The sequence below is a fragment of the Erpetoichthys calabaricus genome, chromosome 2, assembly GCF_900747795.2.
Source record: "Erpetoichthys calabaricus chromosome 2, fErpCal1.3, whole genome shotgun sequence".
Classification (NCBI taxonomy): Eukaryota; Metazoa; Chordata; class Cladistia; order Polypteriformes; family Polypteridae; genus Erpetoichthys; species Erpetoichthys calabaricus.
The window spans coordinates 284209701-284229041 of NC_041395.2; the positions used below are offsets into that span (position 1 = coordinate 284209701).

Consider the following 19341-nt stretch of genomic DNA (forward strand, 5'->3'; position numbering starts at 1 on the left):
TTGTCCCTTTAAACTATAGTTGGGATTCAGGGTTGCAGATACACCTGGGGTCATTTATTATACTGTATTTCTGGGGTGGCAAAGATAGATTGGCCATCTAGTTCTGTGAAGATGATTACTTGTATTCCATTTTGTATGTTGTATTTACCCCATTTTTTGAAACCCATGGCCTGCCCATCCTACCTGGAGGGGGTCTGTTTCTGAATTGCCCTTCCCAAGTTTTCTTAACATTTTCTTTTTCCCTACATTTTTTTTTGGGGGCAGGGGAGTTGTTTATTGTCTTCTTAGGGAGTCAAAAACAGGGCCTGTTAAAGGCAAATGAGGCATTCCTTGTGTAATTTTGGGCTATGCAATTGTTGTTGTTATTTAGAGAAAGTTCTGAAAGGAGTGCCTCCAGGACCTTCTGAGCACATGCTTAATTCCAAACGTTGTCTTATGTACTTCCACAGAATTGACACCATCTCCATCCTGATTTTTAAAGCCGCCTGTTGAGATTGGTGTCTGGAAGTGAGTCAGTATAAGAGTTCAAATGAAAGGAGGTAAAAACCCACAATATTTTTAGAAAACGGTTGTCCCACTGTAAAGTGAGAGGCAGTGTTTTTAAAAAGTGCCACCAGGAGATGAGACATAACCAAAAGAAACGGTTGTCAAAATATCACATCCCAATATGAAAACCAAAAAAGAAAAACCAAGAAGCTCCTCTAGAGCTCATCTATTACAAACATTCAGTAAAAAGACTGTAAAATGGTTTTCATGAACAAATGACCTCCTTCTTAAAGGGGGCAGAGGGGCTGTATGCCTCTCTAATTAGTGCTTTTCCCTCCGAAATAGGATATAATCATTAAGATATCTGCTTACACTGAGTGTCACAGCTTCAATTTACAGTAGTTCTTGTAACACAAATTATTTAAAGTTTGTGAGAACTTTTTTGGATATTTTTATAAAACTGGACAGCATGATGGTGCAGTGTTAGCACTGTGCCTCACAACAAGGGGCCTGGGACTCAAGTCCTTGGTACTCCTCGTGTAGAGTTTCCTTCCACAGTCCAAAGACAATTTATTTAGGTAGACTGGTGATGATAAACTGGCCCTAATAGGTGTGTGTCGTTCCTGTATTGGGCTGCATCCCATCCAGAGATTGTTCCATCCTTATGCTCAGTGCTTGCTGGGAAAGGCTTCCAGAACCTTGCTCCAGATAAGCAAGTTTCAAAAATAGATGGCTGTATGGATGGATATAAACTGGGGACAGATCCCACATTTAGTTTTACTTATGTACAATTAAAATCAGATACTTTAAAACTTCTAGAGTAGTTTGTTGATGGGAAAATTTTACTATTATTCAAATAACTTTTCAGAAAGTTATCTCTACTTTTATTCAAGTATGGCTGTTGAGTACTTAACACAACACTGTTTTATAGTATATTCCTGTGCACCTTATAAGATATTTGGCTAGGCAGGCACTCAAACAATGTGGGGTTAGGTGAGTAAAGCAAACACTTGCGGGATCTACTGTATAATAAGGCCTCTGTTATACCTTCCTTTTTAGCCTAGCTTTAGAAATTGCTAGGATTTTTTGCACCATGTGCTGTTTCATATTTAGCTCCAGTGCCAACATAAAATGTTGGTGATCCAGCAACATAAAGGAAATATTGTGATTCCAGAATATTTCTGTGTCTCATGCCAGCTGAATCTTGATGAGGGTACTAACTCACCTTCATTTAAATTTGTTTACTCATCATCAAGTAGCCACTTTACTAATAAATAATGCAAAATATATTAAAGTGAAAACAGTACTGTACCTCAGGTACAGTAAAAAGTTCCAGTGAATCAAAAAATGTAACATTATTAAACAAATTTTAATTCAGGGTCCATGGAAGCTTAAGAATATTGCAGCAATACTGAGTGCAAAGCAGGATCCAGTTTTGGATAAGGTGTCAGTCCATCCTAGATCTCCCTCATATACCCTCACCCACATGAGATCGATGAGAACCAACTGCACACATCTTCAGAATGTGGGAGAAACACCAAGGAACCCAGAGAAAAACACTCAGACAATAAGCAGGCACAGAATTCAAACCAAAAATGCTGGATCCATGAGGAACCAATGCAGCTCCCAAAAATAAAATAGAATAATGTTGAGCCTGCTTATTCCAATTTCAACGCCGGGTAAACCCTGGAGAGAATGCTAGCCCGTCACAGGGCTCACTCAGAAACAGTGCCACATTTAAACTTAGGCCAATTTGGGGATTCAGGAACAATTTGATAAAAACCCACACAGACATGGAGAGTGCATACACAATGACTGGACGTGGTATTCAAGCCCAGAACACTAGTGCACCACCGTGCTGCCTTAAAAACAAAAATTCTTTAGAAAAGTATAGCAAATCTTATATAAAATTTCTATACCGCCAAATTAATTGTGGCATCAAGTAACAAAATGTTAATATAAGGGCCCAAAAATCAGACAGTGGCTAATATGTTGGTTAGAGTAAAAACCTACACCAAGCAAGTTTGGGAAGAACTAGCAGTGCTGGGACCAACCAAGGCAACAGAGGCTAGTAACGCATCTCAAACTCAACAATACCAACCTATACGTGTAAGTAAAGATGGTGCTGAAATTACAGAAGATGTCAAGGGGCTTTGGTGAAGAGAGAGCAAGGCATTGTTTGCCAAACATATTTCATTAAAAATCAAACCAAGTCTCATGCCCTTCTTCGTTTGTATTAGCAGTCAATTAATAAACAGAGAGGTAATCAACAATTTACTGTAGGTATAAGATATTAAAATGTGATAGTATAAGACACATTACACATTTATTGTTTTAATTGTAATACATACTGTTATATTAACCCTGAACTTGATTAATCATGTCTAACTAATCATTTATGTGAATCAGTGAATTGATGAGTGTAAGAGAAAGGGCGTAGGCTGATGTGCAGAATTAAGGCAGATGTCATTGTTAAATGAAGGAAATGTCTGCACAAGCAAGATCTACTATCTCAAGAATTTTTTTTCCAGCCCTCACCCCACATCCTAAAATTTAATATGTAAACTGCTTCATGCATTAGGAGTCAGTGTTTATTTTTATGAGAGATATCCAAGCCTAATCTAGCATGCAAAATCTATAGAAACATGACACGCAGCACTGCAGACTTCCCTGCCAATAAACAGCTAGATGTATCTGGGTAGTAATGATTACATCTCTAGAGAGGTCAGATGGAGTGTGGAGGACAGTGCTCTTTCTGTCAGCACAATCCCATCTGCCTGTAATTATTGTTTACTGTACTTCAGAGGCACAGTTAATGAAGGGAAAAATGAGGGAGGCCCAAGCATTACCAGCTACTGCTGCCTGCCCCCCAACATGTCATTCACTATGCTGATCGACCAACTGTAGGAAGCAGACAGGAAAAGCACAGTGAAACAAAGCAAATATTCAAAATAGCCAATTTCATAGAGAAGCGAAAAATTCTGACTTTATGAAGACAACAATCGAAAAACATAGTTAGTTATGTATATATCTATCCATCCATTTTCTAGTGCATTTTGTTAGTGCCTATCCAAGCAGCACTGGGACATATATATATATATATATATATATACACCTGTATATATACATATACTAGCAAAATACCCGCGCTTCGCAGCGGCGAAGTACTGCTTTAAAATTTTAAATAATAAACTGAGGGAAAATGTACCAATAATTATTTGTTAAGGATCTCTTTGTATACCACATTGTCAGTTCGTCCCTCCGGTTGTAATATGACCAAGCTGTGCGCTGAGCTTACTCTTGAGCATGCAACGTATAGTTGGCCATGTGAAAAGCAATCTTGCCTCAAATCAATGCCAAACTTTTGTAGGGTCTGTCCCTGAGATTTAATAATTATCATTACGAAGCAGAGCCTTACTGGAAATTGGAGGCGTTTGAATTGAAATGGGAGATCAGAGGGTATAACGGGGATGCGAGGAATAAAAACTCTCTCCCCTGAGCCACCGCCAGTAAAAATAGTTGCCTCAATTAGGTTCTTTTGCAGGCATGTGACCTGAAGTCTCGTGCCATTACAAAGTTTCGGTGGCTGTAAGTTTCTCAGTAATATTATTGGTGCCCCAACCTTCAAAATTAGATTATGCTCAGGAGTGCCTGGAGGATTCAGAGTGTGGACCGAGCTGCAGTCTATGGACGTATATATGTATGTAAGTAGGATTCAGTTAGCGTTGGGAACTCGCGTACCAAATTTCTTGAAGATGGGCCCATTAAGTAACAAAGACCGTTGGAAAGTTCAATATGGCGGCCGACAGTGGCGTCATACCACCAAAATAAGTACGTGCATTGGTTTCGGTTAGCGCAGGGAAGCCGCTTACCAAATGTCGTGAAGATGGGGCCATAAATAATAAAGTTTAACATGGCGGACGTTGTCGACCGTTATGACCGTTACGTGTAGAATTTTGAAATGAAACCTGCTTAACTTTTGTAAGTAAGTTGTAAGGAATGAGCCTGCCAAATTTCAGCCTTCTACCTACACGGGAAGTTGGAGAGTTAGTGATGAGTGAGTCAGTGAGGGCTTTGCCTTTTATTAGTATAGATGTATATGTGTATGTATACTGTATATGTGTGTGTGTGTACATATAAATATATATACAAGAACGAAGTAGAAAGTAACACTAAACTGCAACACCGCCGGGAGCACCAGCACACCGCGTCTACTAAACACTAAGAAACACTAAAGGAAAAAATACTATTCGGTAAGTACCGCGTCTACTAAACAGTAAATCAGTAAAGGAGAAAGGACTAACCGCGTCAGCTGCAGAGCTCAGCTCAGAGCGAAATGAAGTGAATGAAATGAGGTGAATGGTAGGGGAGATGATCACGTGACTCCAACACCCGCCTTAACTCTCCGTCCCTCCACAAATACACAAACACAGCCACACGGATCCAAACTCTCCTTTATAGATATATATATATATATATATATATATATATATATATATATATTATATATATATATATATATATATATATATATATATAAAAATTATATATATATATATATATATATATATATATATATATATTCATTACATTCGTAGTCTGAGTCCCGACCTGAATTGTGTGGGTGGTTACCCTGATGAGCCCAAGTGAGGGCGAAACACGTATCGCATACTCTTTGCATTATTTGACAGTAAACTATGCCATATACATATATATATATATATATATATATATATATATATATATATATATATATATATATATATATATATATACAGTGCATCCGGAAAGTATTCACAGCGCATCACTTTGTCCACATTTTGTTATGTTACAGCCTTATTCCAAAATGGATTCAATTCATTTTTTTTCCTCAGAATTCTACACACAATATCCCATAATGACAATGTGAAAAAAGTTTACTTGAGGTTTTTGCAAATTTATTAAAAATAAAAAAACTGAGAAATCACATGTACAGTACATAAGTATTCACAGCCTTTGCTCAATACTTTGTCGATGCACCTTTGGCAGCAATTACAGCCTCAAGTCTTGTTGAATACAATGCCATAAGCTTGGCACATCTATCCTTGGCCAGTTTCGCCCATTCCTCTTTGCAGCACCTTTCAAGCTCAATCAGGTTGGATGGGAAGCGTTGGTGCACAGCCATTTTAAGATCTCTCCAGAGATGTTCAATCGGATTCACAGAGTTGTCTTGAAGCCACTCCTTTGATATCTTGGCTGTGTGCTTAGGGTCGTTGTCCTGCTGAAAGATGAACCGTCGCCCCAGTCTGAGGTCAAGAGTGTTCTGGAGCAGGTTTTCATCCAGGATGTCTCTGTACATTGCTGCAGTCATCTTTCCCTTTATCCTGACTAGTCTCCCAGTTCCTGCCGCTGAAAAACATCCCCACAGCATGATGCTGCCACCACCATGCTTCACTGTAGGGATGGTATTGGCCTGGTGATGAGCAGTGCCTGGTTTCCTCCAAACGTGACGCCTGGCATTCACACCATAGAGTTCAATCTTTGTCTCATCAGACCAGAGAATTTTCTTTCTCGTAGTCTGAGAGTCCTTCAGGTGCCTTTTGGCAAATTCCAGGCGGGCTGTCATGTGCCTTTTACTAAGGAGTGGCTTCCATCTGGCCACTCTACCATACAGGCCTGATTGGTGGATTGCTGCAGAGATGGTTGTCCTTCTGGAAGGTTCTCTTCTCTCCACAGAGGACCTCTGGAGCTCTGACAGAGTGACCATCGGGTTCTTGGTCACCTCCCTGACTAAGACCCTTCTCCCCCGATCGCTCAGTTTAGATGGCCGGCCAGCTCTAGGAAGAGTCCTGGTGGTTTCAAACTTCTTCCACTTACAGATGATGGAGGCCATTGTGCTCATTGTGACCTTCAAAGCAGCAGAAATTTTTTCTGTAACCTTCCCCAGATTTGTGCCTCGAAACAATCCTGTCTCGGAGGTCTACAGACAATTCCCTTGACTTCATGCATGGTTTGTGCTCTGACATGAACTGTCAACTGTGGGACCTTATATAGACAGGTGTGTGCCTTTCCAAATCATGTCCAATCAACTGAATTTACCACAGGTGGACTCCAACTAAGCTGCAGAAACATCTGAAGGATGATCAGGGGAAACAGGATGTACCTGAACACAATTTTGAGCTTCATGGCAAAGGCTGTGAATACTTATGTACATGTGCTTTCTCGATTTTTTAATTTTTAATAAATTTGCAAAATCCTCAAGTAAACTTTTTTCATGTTGTCATTATGGGGTGTTGTGTGTAGAATTCTGAGGAAAAAAATGAATTTAATCCATTTTGGAATAAGGCTGTAACATAACAAAATGTGGAAAAAGTGATGCACTGTGAATACTTTCCGGATGCACTGTATATATATATATATATATATATATATATATATATATATATGTATGTGTGTGTGTATATATATATATATATATATATATATATATATATATATATATATATATATATATATATATATATACTGGGGTGGGCAAAAGTAAGTTTACAGTTTACAGTTATTTGTATGGAAAAAGAAATACAGGTTATGATTGCTACACTCAAGCACGCTTTACTAATATGGAGAAGGAGACAAATAATACAAATTAATAATACAATAATTAATAAATAAATAGTTATAAAAGAATAAACTGTGTTTCGCGTACTCACAACTGTATATATACTGTCCATTAGGAGGCATACTAGCACCTCAAAGCCCCAGACACAATTGCACCATGACAGTCCCAGTTCAAATAAAGTGTACCATACAGCACAACTCTTTCTCTTCATTTTCTACCCTTTCTTTTCTTTTTCTATACTTCCACTCCAACTCCTCCTGAGTCAAGTGGAGGGCTATCTTTTTATTTTAGTCCCGGGATTAGTTCTGGTACTTAATCTATTGCCCCCTGTGAGAAGCACTTCCAGGTCAGGCTGGACCCCAATGGTCCTTGTGTTGTCAGTATCCAACAGCCCCACCAATGGCCCCCACAGAACCCAGCAGTGCAGGGCCCTGGGACCACAGCTCCCATGCTGCCCTGCAGGCATCCATACCGGACAGGATGTTGCCATCTGGTGTATGGGGGAACATTCTGTCATCCGCTGTCCCAGCGTTCTAGGTGCCCAAGCCCAACCAGAGTGTCCTTCCTTGGATACTAGAATGCTAACCCTGGTGTAGCTGCTGTCGCAGCATCTTCCTGTGTCTATGTCCTGGCATAGCAGGGAAATATCATTGCTACCCAGCTGAACTTCCTTTCCCATTGTCACCTGGCCAGGTGTGTGTGTGTGTGTGTGTATATATATATATATATATATATATATATATATATATATATATATATATAATATACTATATATATTATTTATATATATATATACACACACAATTATGTATAATCATTGTTTATTTATTTGGCTGAAACCTTATTCCAAAGAAACGTATAATTAGTTACATTTCCTTTTCTTTTTCTAATTGTAGCACAGGTAGATGAAGGGACATTGTGTTAGTAGCAGGATCTGAACCCATAACTTCAGGGTTTGTGTTCCAAAAGCATTTACTGCTACACTACACTGCCTTTAGAGCACTATGTATGATCACCGGATTTCTCAAGAAATGTACTTCAAATGACAGTTTAATATATCTGTCACAAATAAAACACACAGAGTTATTTACGAGATAACAGAGGTTGTGGATGGTGAAGAAGAAATACCTCATAGTCTGAAGAGAAAACAGATTTAGAAAGATTATCATTGTCAGTGAAAGTGATGCATCACTAACAACAGATAAACATGTTTTGTCAACATTTTTATCATTTTTATGAAAAATTGCAATATTTTTCAAGAGGCATAAGGTAGTAAAACCTATATGTGGGCAGAAATGTTTAAGTGGCACAAGACCTTCAAGTGTAAATCCAAGCATCCCAAAAAAAGAACAGATGACTATTTACGCATGGGAAGAAATCATATTAGATCAAGACTTTATTTGGTGTTAGCAGTGTGTCAATTCTGTGATTCAGTCATCTGCCAGATGACCCACTGGTAGACACAGATTTTGTTCTTCTGCTAAGTCTTATTGATGTGAGACATTTCATATTGCTGAACAGTTTGAGATATATTTACCAAAATCTAAGGATTGCTTAAATTGGCAGAGTTATGAGCAGGACCCAAAGTAAAGCTAATGTAGGTCAGCAGCCAGTAGGGGATGGCCTCACTTGTGAAAGGGGGTCAATGACTCACACTGGTTTAATGAGAGCACTTGTACTCTTAAATACCAAAGGCTAGAGTGTGGGTGGAGTGTAGCAAACAAGTCTTTTGAACTGCATGGACAGAGAGTGTGAAAAAGTAGATAAAAGCTCTTGTTAATAGCTGTTCTGACTAATATTCTAGGTTAACAGATGACAACTGAAATAATTCTCATGTACTGTTTAGATAGATAGATAGATAGATAGATAGATAGATAGATAGATAGATAGATAGATAGATAGATAGATAGATAGATAGATAGATAGATACTTTATTAATCCCAATGTTAGAACAGTCTAACAAATGGAAACTTTGAGTTGCAATGTAAAAAACAAACTTAGAAATGTAATGAACTTCTTTAATGATAAAATCAACAATATAAGATCCCAGATTTCAGCATCACCTCACATTCTAAATATTTCATTTTCAAACCCTGTCTCTCCTTGACAGTGTTTATTTATACTTACTTACTATACATACTTTAGTAATTTTAACTTGATAACAGAATAGGAAGTCACAGCTTTCATTCTGGAAATAAAACCTACTACCTGTCCCTATACAACTAGTGAAAAGCTGAATGGCTGTTCTGGCCGCAATTATTCTTAGCTTAATGAATAGTTCTTTACTAAATGGCGCAGTTCCTAATGCAGTAAAGGTGTCAGTTATCAGACAATTACTTAAAATGCTGGGGCTAGACCTGCATATATTTAACAATTACAGACATATTTCAAATTTTACTTTTATTTCTAAAACATTTGAAAAAGTAGTCACCATTCAGCTTTAGTGTCACCTTACACAATGTCATTTATTTAAGAAAATTCCAGTATCGCTTTTGCATCAGTCACAGTACAAAAACAGCACTTACCTATGTTGTAAATCCAAAGTAATTATGTTGTTAGATTTAAGCAAACACAGCCTTTGACACCTCTGACACTCTATTCCCTCCACTCTGTTAACAACACTTTTCCTTAAGTGCCTCGAGCGTGGAAAAGGCACTACATAAATCAAATGTATAATATTTATTATTGCATAGGCTGGAAAATTATGTTGGTCTTTCAGGAAACATCCTTATCTGGTTTAGTTATTTTTTATCAAATTGATTTCAGTAAGTACAGAAATATGCTGACAGTACTGTGTCATTATATTCAGAAATCAAATATGATGTCCTGCAGTGCTTAGTATTCAGATTTGTACTGTTTACATGCTTCAATTGGTAGCAGTCATTAGAAAACAAAGAATTAATTTTCAATTGGATGAAGGCAATAACCAGCTCTACCTTACTTTTTGACCACATTAAATTTCATTGATAGTATCCTTAATTAATTGTGTCAGTGAGCTAAAGGAGTGGATGGATGAAAACTATTTTTCTTTAATACAGAAATGTTATTTATTGGAGGTAGTGGTGCAGACCACAACAATATTCTGTCACTTTTACAACTCGTTCTAAGTGTTAGTTTTACTGAATCAACATGCAACTTTGATGATTTTAAACACACATTATGAAACTAGCTAAAACCTGTTTTTTCAGCTTAATAATATTGGAAAATTATGAAGGTTTCAAAATATGGAGGATACTGAGAAATTAATTTATGTATTTATTTCTAGTAGGATTGACAGCTGTAATGGTGTTATTCACATGCATTTTAAAATCATTCTTCATGCAGCGTTCAGAATTTTTTGCAGCAGCTTTTTAAAATGCTGCTGCATGAATCATTACAAAAACTAGAAAGTATGACCACATATCTTTTATTCTTAAGCTTACAGTTGATTTCAAAATCATCCTTCCTACGTATAAAATGTTAAATGACCAAGGCCTTGCTTACTTTTCTGAACTGTTTATTATTAATAAATCAGAATGTGTATTAAGATGTCAAGATGCCACCCTAAAGATTCCAAGGATTAATTAAACAACGTTGGGAGATCAAGGTTTCTGGCTAAAGGGCTGTAGAAATGATCTGTCTGCATATATAAGAGATGCCCCTTCATTTTCAACTTTTACATCCAGGCTGAAGACTCTCTGCTTTAGTCAGGAATACCCTGTTTAGAGCCACTGATTAGCTGTGCATATTGCATCCCTATCAATTTGTCACTTGTATAAAAATATAAGTAATATAATAATTTATGAAATATTACTAAACCTTCACTATTCTGTTTCTTTTTTCATTGTCAGCTTGGTACAACTGTTCTATTTCCAAGCTTTTTTTCTGCTCATGGAAAAGACACCTGAGATACCAGGAGGATCGATTTAAATATTCTGTCATTATATTACACAGATCAGCTCAGTCTGTAGAATGCCTGGGAGTGGATGAGCAGCCACTTGGCTGAGGTCTCCAGGACTGTCACTGTTTCTGACTTTGCCTTTTGACTTTCTGTGTAATAACTGATCTTGGACCTCTCCAAGTGTTTATTTTCTCCATGGATGGTACTGAGTTTTTGTGTTCTCCTCCTCTATTGTCAACTGACCATAGTTTAAAAATGTTAATTGTTATATATTGTTAGGTTTCATTTATGTTAATAAGTTTTGAACTGCTTTATTTTACTGTATGTTTAAACAAATTAAAATTTTAAATAATGGGTCATTTAATACTCTAATAAACCAATCATTGTTATCTAATAAAACAACTATTTAAAATGTTAAAATTTATTTAATAATCTATCTGAAATATCCTGTTAATCTATAGAATTTCTAGCTATAAAATATTGTCATCATGCACTTTAAGAAATTGAAGGTTGTCATCTATAATGGCTTATTTAAAACTGACAATAAAGGAAAACCTTCCCACACAGTGGGTGTTTTTCTTTTTAATTCCTTACCTTGAACCTCTGCTTGCGGTTAGCATTTGTTTGAAGAAACAGACGGTGAGGCCCGTTCCAATTTCCATACACAATGTCTATCTTGCCATCGCGGTTAAAGTCTGCTAGTGCCACCCCTCGTCCATGCTGATGGGGATCATCAACTCCTAGGATATAAATGCAGTGGAATTTTCAGGAAAAGAAACAAAAACATGAGAAATTTGACAAACAAGAGGTAACCATTCAGTCCAGCAAGATTTTCTGTTTAGCTAATCACTAAGCTGTCCCAAATATATTATCCAAATACGTCTTAAAGGTTGTCAAGGTTTTCTTGTTCAACAAAATATCTTTATAGTCTGTCCAATATTTCCATAACCTTTGCATAAAAAAGTATTTCCTGGCTTCAGTCCTAAATGCTCTTCCATTGAATTTCTACTGGTGTCTCTGAGTACATGATTCATCCTTAAATAAAAATCATTTGTGTGGATCTACTTTATCAATACCTTTGAGGATTTTGAAGACCAGTCTCCTCTGCTGGACACTAAACAGGCTTAATGCTCTGAGTGGGTCAGAGTACAACATATCCTGAAGTCATGGGATGCATCTGGTTTTGTAGTGTGGTGACCAGAACCACACACAACAGTCGATATGTAGTCTCACTACAACATTATAGTCTATGTATAACATCCCTTGATTTGTATTTAACAGTTTTTACAATATAACCTAACATTTTATTTGCCTTTTTAATTGCTTCTATCCATCGCTTAGAAGATGAAAACATTGGGTCCACATAAACTACTAAATCCCTTCCATAGGTTGCTTCCTGTAGGACAGTATCTCCAATCTTGTATTTATACTTGTCTATGTTAAAGTGTATTTTCCAAGTGTTTGCCCAGTTCCAAAGCTGGTCTTGGTCTTTTTGAATTCTAAGTGAATATAAAGAGAATTGCAAAGTCATAAAACTTGCTACACAGATGATTGGTAAAATGCATTAATTAACAAAGAGACCTGAAAAATGTTACTAACTATGAATGAACATGACACACAGAGGGATAAAAAATCTGCTTGGTGAACAAATATAATATCCTAGTCTGACAGTTGCAAAAATCATCCATCAGCTAGATACAATTTTGGAGAGAATCACTTGTACAGCAGCTCTGTAATTTGAAGATTTGCATATATTTATCTGGATGTTGCAGTGTGTAAAGTTGCACTGTACAGTGGTATGCATGTAATCCAATGCCAGAATATTTCCCATGGATTGGATCTCCAGGTTCTCTGGTTGGTGATTCTCCCATATCCCTAAAGACTTGCATGTTAGGTTAAATGACAATTACAGAGTACAGATTATAGAACCTGTGATGAACTGGCCCCCTGTCCAAAGCTACTTCCTGCCTTGTGCACAGTACTTCTGGGTCATGCACCCCCAAACAAAACTCTGAATTATTAAGTAGCTTTGAATATATATGACTTTTATACTAGTCTATAAAATTGCATCAAATCAAAAGGCAAAAAGGAATACAAAGAAAACTAGACAGGTTATAGAAAATTCATTTTTTAAAAATTGATTTGGTTTATGAAACATGGGTTGCTATGATTTTATTAAATGCTATTTTTGACAAAAATGTCTTAAATGTGGTTTATTAAATACAAACAAAATCTAAAGAATGACAGCCTCTTGCACAGATTGCACAAAAGAAAACAAGAGACATGATATTACTCTTTGATGCCAGATAAGACAGGATAGCAGCTCTTCTGATTTTGTTTGATTCAGCTGTTGTAGGACAAAGGGGGCACTGCCCATTCTGCTAGGCTTTAGTGGCACACCAGGACAGTTAAGAAAGCAGATTTAACAGGGATGCAGACATCCAGCTGTGCCTTCCCCCATATACACACCAAACTAAGTGACTGAACTCTAGCTTGTATTAGGATATGCCAGGAATTCATCTGATAACAAAGGTATAAATCAGATGTTGAGCTGACATCTTTCCAGTGGCCCCTCTACAAATGTCTTGAGCAACAAAGCATGAAATGGACTCAAGAAAGAACAAAGAGATGTAAATCAATGAATGACAACTCTGATGGACAAAAGAACTTGCCTATGAGAAGACTTTTGTAACTGAAAGTGACTTTAATCTAATCATGAGAGTTTCCACCTTTCATCATAAATAATAATAACAATAATAATAATTCATTACATTTATATAGAACTTTTCTCACTATTCAAAGTGCTACCACACAGGAAGGACCTGGGACGCAACCCCATAATCTCCTTACTGCAAGGCAATAGTGCTACCACTGTGCCTCTCTCTCTATCTCCCTCGGGTGGCCATCTCAAGGGGGACTCTGATATTATTACCTCTCAGGGGCTTCCCAAAGGCATTCAGTCCAGGGTCAATCCTGAGTACAAATATCTTCCTTTAAAAAATGACTGAAAATCTCTGAAACAACCCACTCCCTCTGAAACTAAATGCCGACAAATCATCCCCTCTTACTGTTTGGGAGCTGAAATTGATAATCTTATTCTCTTTGTGGACATGAGAGCTGAGATCTAGTTTGCCAAGCTAAACAGCAAGCCACTCTGAAGCCTGTGAAACAGCCATCACTTCAAGGAGGGAACTTCTGCATCTAAACTCTTGTGCCAAAATGAGTAATTCTCTTGAAAAAAATTGAAAATGACATAGGCAAAGGCCCCAACTGAGGAAAACACTGCACACCACAAACAAAGGATCATGCAGCAAAGAGAAAGAGCACACTCAAACACATGAAGAATTTCCCAATTGAACCTTGGAGCAACAACAAAGCAACAACAATAACGTCGGACATCTCCATTAAAAACTTAGTATCAGGAAACTATCTAAGATAAATTCAAACTCTAACTAGAAAGTAAACAGTCAGCCTTTCTGTGTTACTTGTTTGTCTGCCTGTCTGTCTGTGTCCTTATATGCCAACATATATACAGTATGCAGTTGCCATAATTCCATAATCCTTGTGTTTATGAATAAATTGCTTTATTCTGTATCTTAAAATGAGTGTGCTTCAGTTTCCTTGATAAAAGTCTAAAAGTCAAAGGCCTACCTCCTCCAACAGAGAAAGGCAAGGTAAATAAAGTAGGAGCCTTACCAAATTATTTGATTAATTACTTTTCTGCTGATATTGCTCAAGGCCAAACTGATAATTAATTAACCAAGTTAAAATTCAACTTCCATTTCCTACATTTTTGTGCATCCATTTGGGAGTGCATGATAAATCACACACTGCTACACTGTGTAGCAAAGATTAGATAGCTTGTTAGGTTTACTATATATCACAATGTTTAACAGAAAATTTTTATTATGTAAAGATTAATATAATAGGAGCTTAATCTGTAAGCTGTACTTTGTGCCTTGAGATGGTTTGCTTTCTTCAGGTGACTATCACCACAATTGATTCTGAAGACAGCCTTTGCACCTATGTATTTGACATTCTAAGTTTCAAGATCAATGAAACCACGGAGGGCTTCAATGCACCTTTGATACATCATTTTGTTACTTGCTAAAGCTAAGTTTATATTAATATTGTTGGCTGCAGGTTGTGTAGCTCTCAAACACCTCTGGTTTTGAGTTGTAGAAATCCAGATGTGAGTATGCTACTGTAGCCAAGAGTTTTCCTGCTATAGTCTTTTCACTTTACTGATTGGCCTCATGTTCCTCTTGAGGAGCAGTGAACACTCTGTCCTTCAGAGATGTGAAAATCAAAGGGAATGAGAGCGGGGGCAAAACTGACCTTGTTTTCCAAAGCTAGAAGCCAGAATTGATGTAGAAATAAAGTGCTACAACCAAGCAGAAAGGTCACACAGACAACAAGGTAAAAAGTTGGTATCACTTCCTTACTTAAATGAACTTTAAAGTATGCCATCCTTAGTCAGAAAAATGATGAGATGAAGACAAATGTAAGCAAGAATATTCGGGAAAAAACATGGACTAACCAATTAGACTATTGATTTATGTGTTAAAACCTATAGGGATTGATGGTAAAACAAGTACAATTTTAACATGAATTAATAACTAAGGGTATTTAAAGGGGCTGACATGGGCCCTCAATTGCAGAGACTTTTCTACAGCAAAATAAAGACAGAGAGAGAGAGAGAGAGAGAGATAGTCTTTTCTTCAGACACAATCAGATAATAGCTCAGCTTAAGAAAAACACAAGCCAAGACCAGAAGCAAAAGAGCTGGAAAAGAAAATGCTGGCTAATGTTATTCTTGGTTACTATAAATTCTCATGGAAAGTATCCTCAAGTATTTAAATGATTCTTATTAGAAAAGTTAGAACATTTTACATTGTGGTGAGATCTAACACTGAATATTTAACGTCTTTGGTATTGGAGCCCTTATCATTACTCAGGCTCAGAATTCTGTGTAAATACAGTTAAACTTAAGTCAGACTCTGAGTAATGTATAATCAAATGCTTTATAGTGTTAAGCCCAAATAATTCTCAGGACAGTATTCCACTGCGTTCTAGAGGAAGAAATAACATCATGCTGCAAAAAAATCATAAATGTTTATTTGTGGTCAGCAGTTTTATGGTAACTGAATGTAACTGTAGTAACTCATCAATATTCATGAGTGTGGTTGAGCCGTCAACCAAAAACACAATGGCAAACGAAAAGTTGTAAAACCACTTTTTAGAACAAACTGAAACTAAATCATTACTTAATCAAGTGATAACGATTACAATGTGAATTGGTCATGAGACTTTGACACAGATAGTGAAACTGATGCATACAGCATTGCACAACCAAACTGCTTTCATATGCCTGCTGAATTTGGTTGCATTAAGCTTCCGTGGTGTGCAGTATTTACATAGCAAAAAGGCGAAATGTTTGTAATCTAATGGAAGTTGAAGAAAAGACATTAGTGCCCTAAGCACTATTCACAATTCAGCAACTATCAATGTTTGTGGCTGGAGAAACGTGGAAGTCACTAAGTCTTATGCTGAGGTGGCCTACAATAACACAATGGGAGGTGTCCATCATGCGGATTAAGCACTGACGTTCTATCCTTTTATGGATAAGCAGCAGAAAATATTATAAGAAAAGCGCAGAAACAAACAGGGCTTCTACCATCTCCATTGCAACATTGGGCTGTGCGTTGGTGACTGTTTTAGAACATTTCACTCAAAGGACGTCTATTAAATCTGAACAGACACTAAACATGCCTTTCCTACTCTATTTATGTTGACATTTTGGAATTTACATGTTTATGTTACACTATTATAACAATTTTATCTTGTTGAAAAAAAACAACTGTTTTGGTTGTTTTCCAGGGATAAACATAATGCTAAGAAGGCTATAAGATTATTGTACTGGCTGTAACTAAATGGGCAGCAGTCTAAAGTGAGAATAGAATCGGGAGACAGGACGTGGTAATATAGCCTAGGAAAAGGTGAAAAATCAAAAATCAAGAGACAAGCTCAGACTGTGAAGCCAAAATTATGGTTATGGGGCATAACAACGTGAAATAAAAAAACAATAAAGTACTTAGTGATCAGAGCCAAAACATAAAGCAAAAGACATTCAAAGTATGGAAAAAAAAATAACCAAAAATCAATTCTTTATATCAAGTAAATCAAGGAAGATTTTAGGTTGTATCTACTAACTTGCTCAAGAGGACGTTTAAGATGCTGAAACTTTATTCCTTCTTCAACCCATTGATGTTACTAGCCACATAGTTCTGGTTCCCATTGCTGGCAGCAGAATAACAACCAGAAAGAAAAGGTCTCAAAATGGTGGCACTGATAAGACAAAACAAGATGGTGCTATAGAAGGATGTCATTTTCATATTTAATATTAAAAAAAACATTGAAACAAAAATAAATGTAAAACATTTTATTCTTTGGTCTCTAAAACCCCAACACAATGTTTCAAATATTTTGTAGACCAAGGAACCATTTAGAAATACTAAGCACAAGGGGCTGTATGTGGGTACTGTAGTAAGGATATATGCAAAAGTGAGTGTCTAAAACTAAGTCTACAAGAGAATATATAGAAAAAACATAACTTTCTAGACAGTGATTGGGAATCAGAAATACAAAAAAGGAAATTGAAATGATGATGATGGCAAATAACTGTTTTCTCAGCAAGTTTCAAGTAACCAATACATGGTGATGCCTGTCTAGATCAAATATTTTTGAACAATAAAGATAGAATCATAAAAACTAAAGTTACTTTAAGCAAAAGTTACTGATATGTTATGCTAAATACGATTAAGAGGTTACATAACTGACATTTTAAATTTATATAGGGAATTAGTACAGTGGATCAAGACTGTTATTTTAAAATGAGTTCACCAAGAGCATGGGGATATAGTTGGAAACTTGTTAAGGATAAATTACACACAAATATTAAAAAGGTTTTTGTTCACACAGAGAACCACAGATTGGTTAGAATAAGATACCAGGTAGTGTGGTAGGCAGTCAGACTTTAGAGACTTTCAGTACTAGACTTGATGTTATTTTGGAAAAATTAAATTGGATAGGACTGATGATTTTTGTTGTGCTGATTGGCCTGTTCTCATCTAGATTATTCTAATAAGTTTGTCATACACAACACCAAAGACATAATTTTTGGAAAGATGACTTTATGGAGATGAGGGATTACCTAAAGCATACAAAATGAGAAACTAATTACTCAGAAACTATAAATGTCATTTCAGGACATATTCTGAGCCAAGCCCAAAATAAGTATATTTCAAAACCAGTAAAACAAAAAGGGTAAAGAAATTCACAAAATAGATAAATAAAGGCAGCATTATAATGAAGAGATCACTGAGAAAAAGTGAAAACAGCTAAATAACTCTTTATTTTCCTTAGGAATACAGGAGGCTAGCGAAGTAAAAACAAACAGAAAACAATCATTTGAGTGTTTTTTCCAGTAAAAAGTACAGTAAAAGAGATTCTAGGAAACCTCAGAGATACACATGGATAAACCATTGTAAATGAGGAAAGAAATAGCAAAAGAGCTAACCAAACCAATATTTCACTCAGTTTTTGTAAAAGAAAAAACAAATTGAATCTGCATCATGCAGAAATAAAAACAAGCTTTGAGTTTGCAAATTTTAAAACTGAAGAGTCAGATGTGCTTCAAGCTTTTGACATATTGAAGCTTTAACAAAAACCCTTGGATGTGATAGTATTTTACCAACTGTACTGAAAGAAATGAAGATGTAATTTATAAAGGTTTATTAGGCATATTGAGCAGTCACTTCACAGAGAAAGGTGCTGCAAAACTATAAAATTGCAAATGTGACTTCAGTCTTCAGGAAAGGAGACAAAATGGATCTTGGTAATTATAGATTTATAAGGTTCTACTTCTATAAAATGCAAAGAACGGAAATCATATAATGAAATAAAGTACTAAAGTATCTGAAAGTGGCATACTAAATAAAACCCAGCATAAAAAGTCTAATTTTTTTGAGTAGGTTACTTACTTTAAATAGTTAACAGATGCAAAGTAAAAAACATGATGTAATTCAGACTTTTTAAAAAGCCTTTCATACAGTTCCACACTGAAGATTAATTTAAAAACTAAAAACTACAGACAGCAGAGTCAACCTACAAATCTGGATCTCGAATTAGTTAACTGGCAAGAGACAAACACTTGAAAAATGCAGTTTAACATACAGTAGAAAGTGGAAAGTACTACACATTGGCAAAATGAATATCAATTTAATTACAAGATGGAGACACTGTCATACCGAAAGCAACCTCTGAAAAGGAGTTAGTGCAGTGGTTCTCACCTGTGGGGCGCGCCTAGGGGAACACA

The 19341-nt window shown here is 36.4% G+C and overlaps 1 protein-coding gene across 1 annotated transcript in view; it reads right to left on the minus strand.

The window, feature by feature from the left end:
• Positions 1-19341, minus strand: part of crtac1b (cartilage acidic protein 1b) — a 169786-nt gene that overhangs the window by 73009 nt on the left and 77436 nt on the right. The window contains exon 7 of the mRNA XM_028795662.2: positions 11559-11704. Within this exon, the coding sequence (XP_028651495.1) occupies positions 11559-11704 (146 nt within the window). The remainder of the gene's footprint in view (positions 1-11558; positions 11705-19341) is intronic.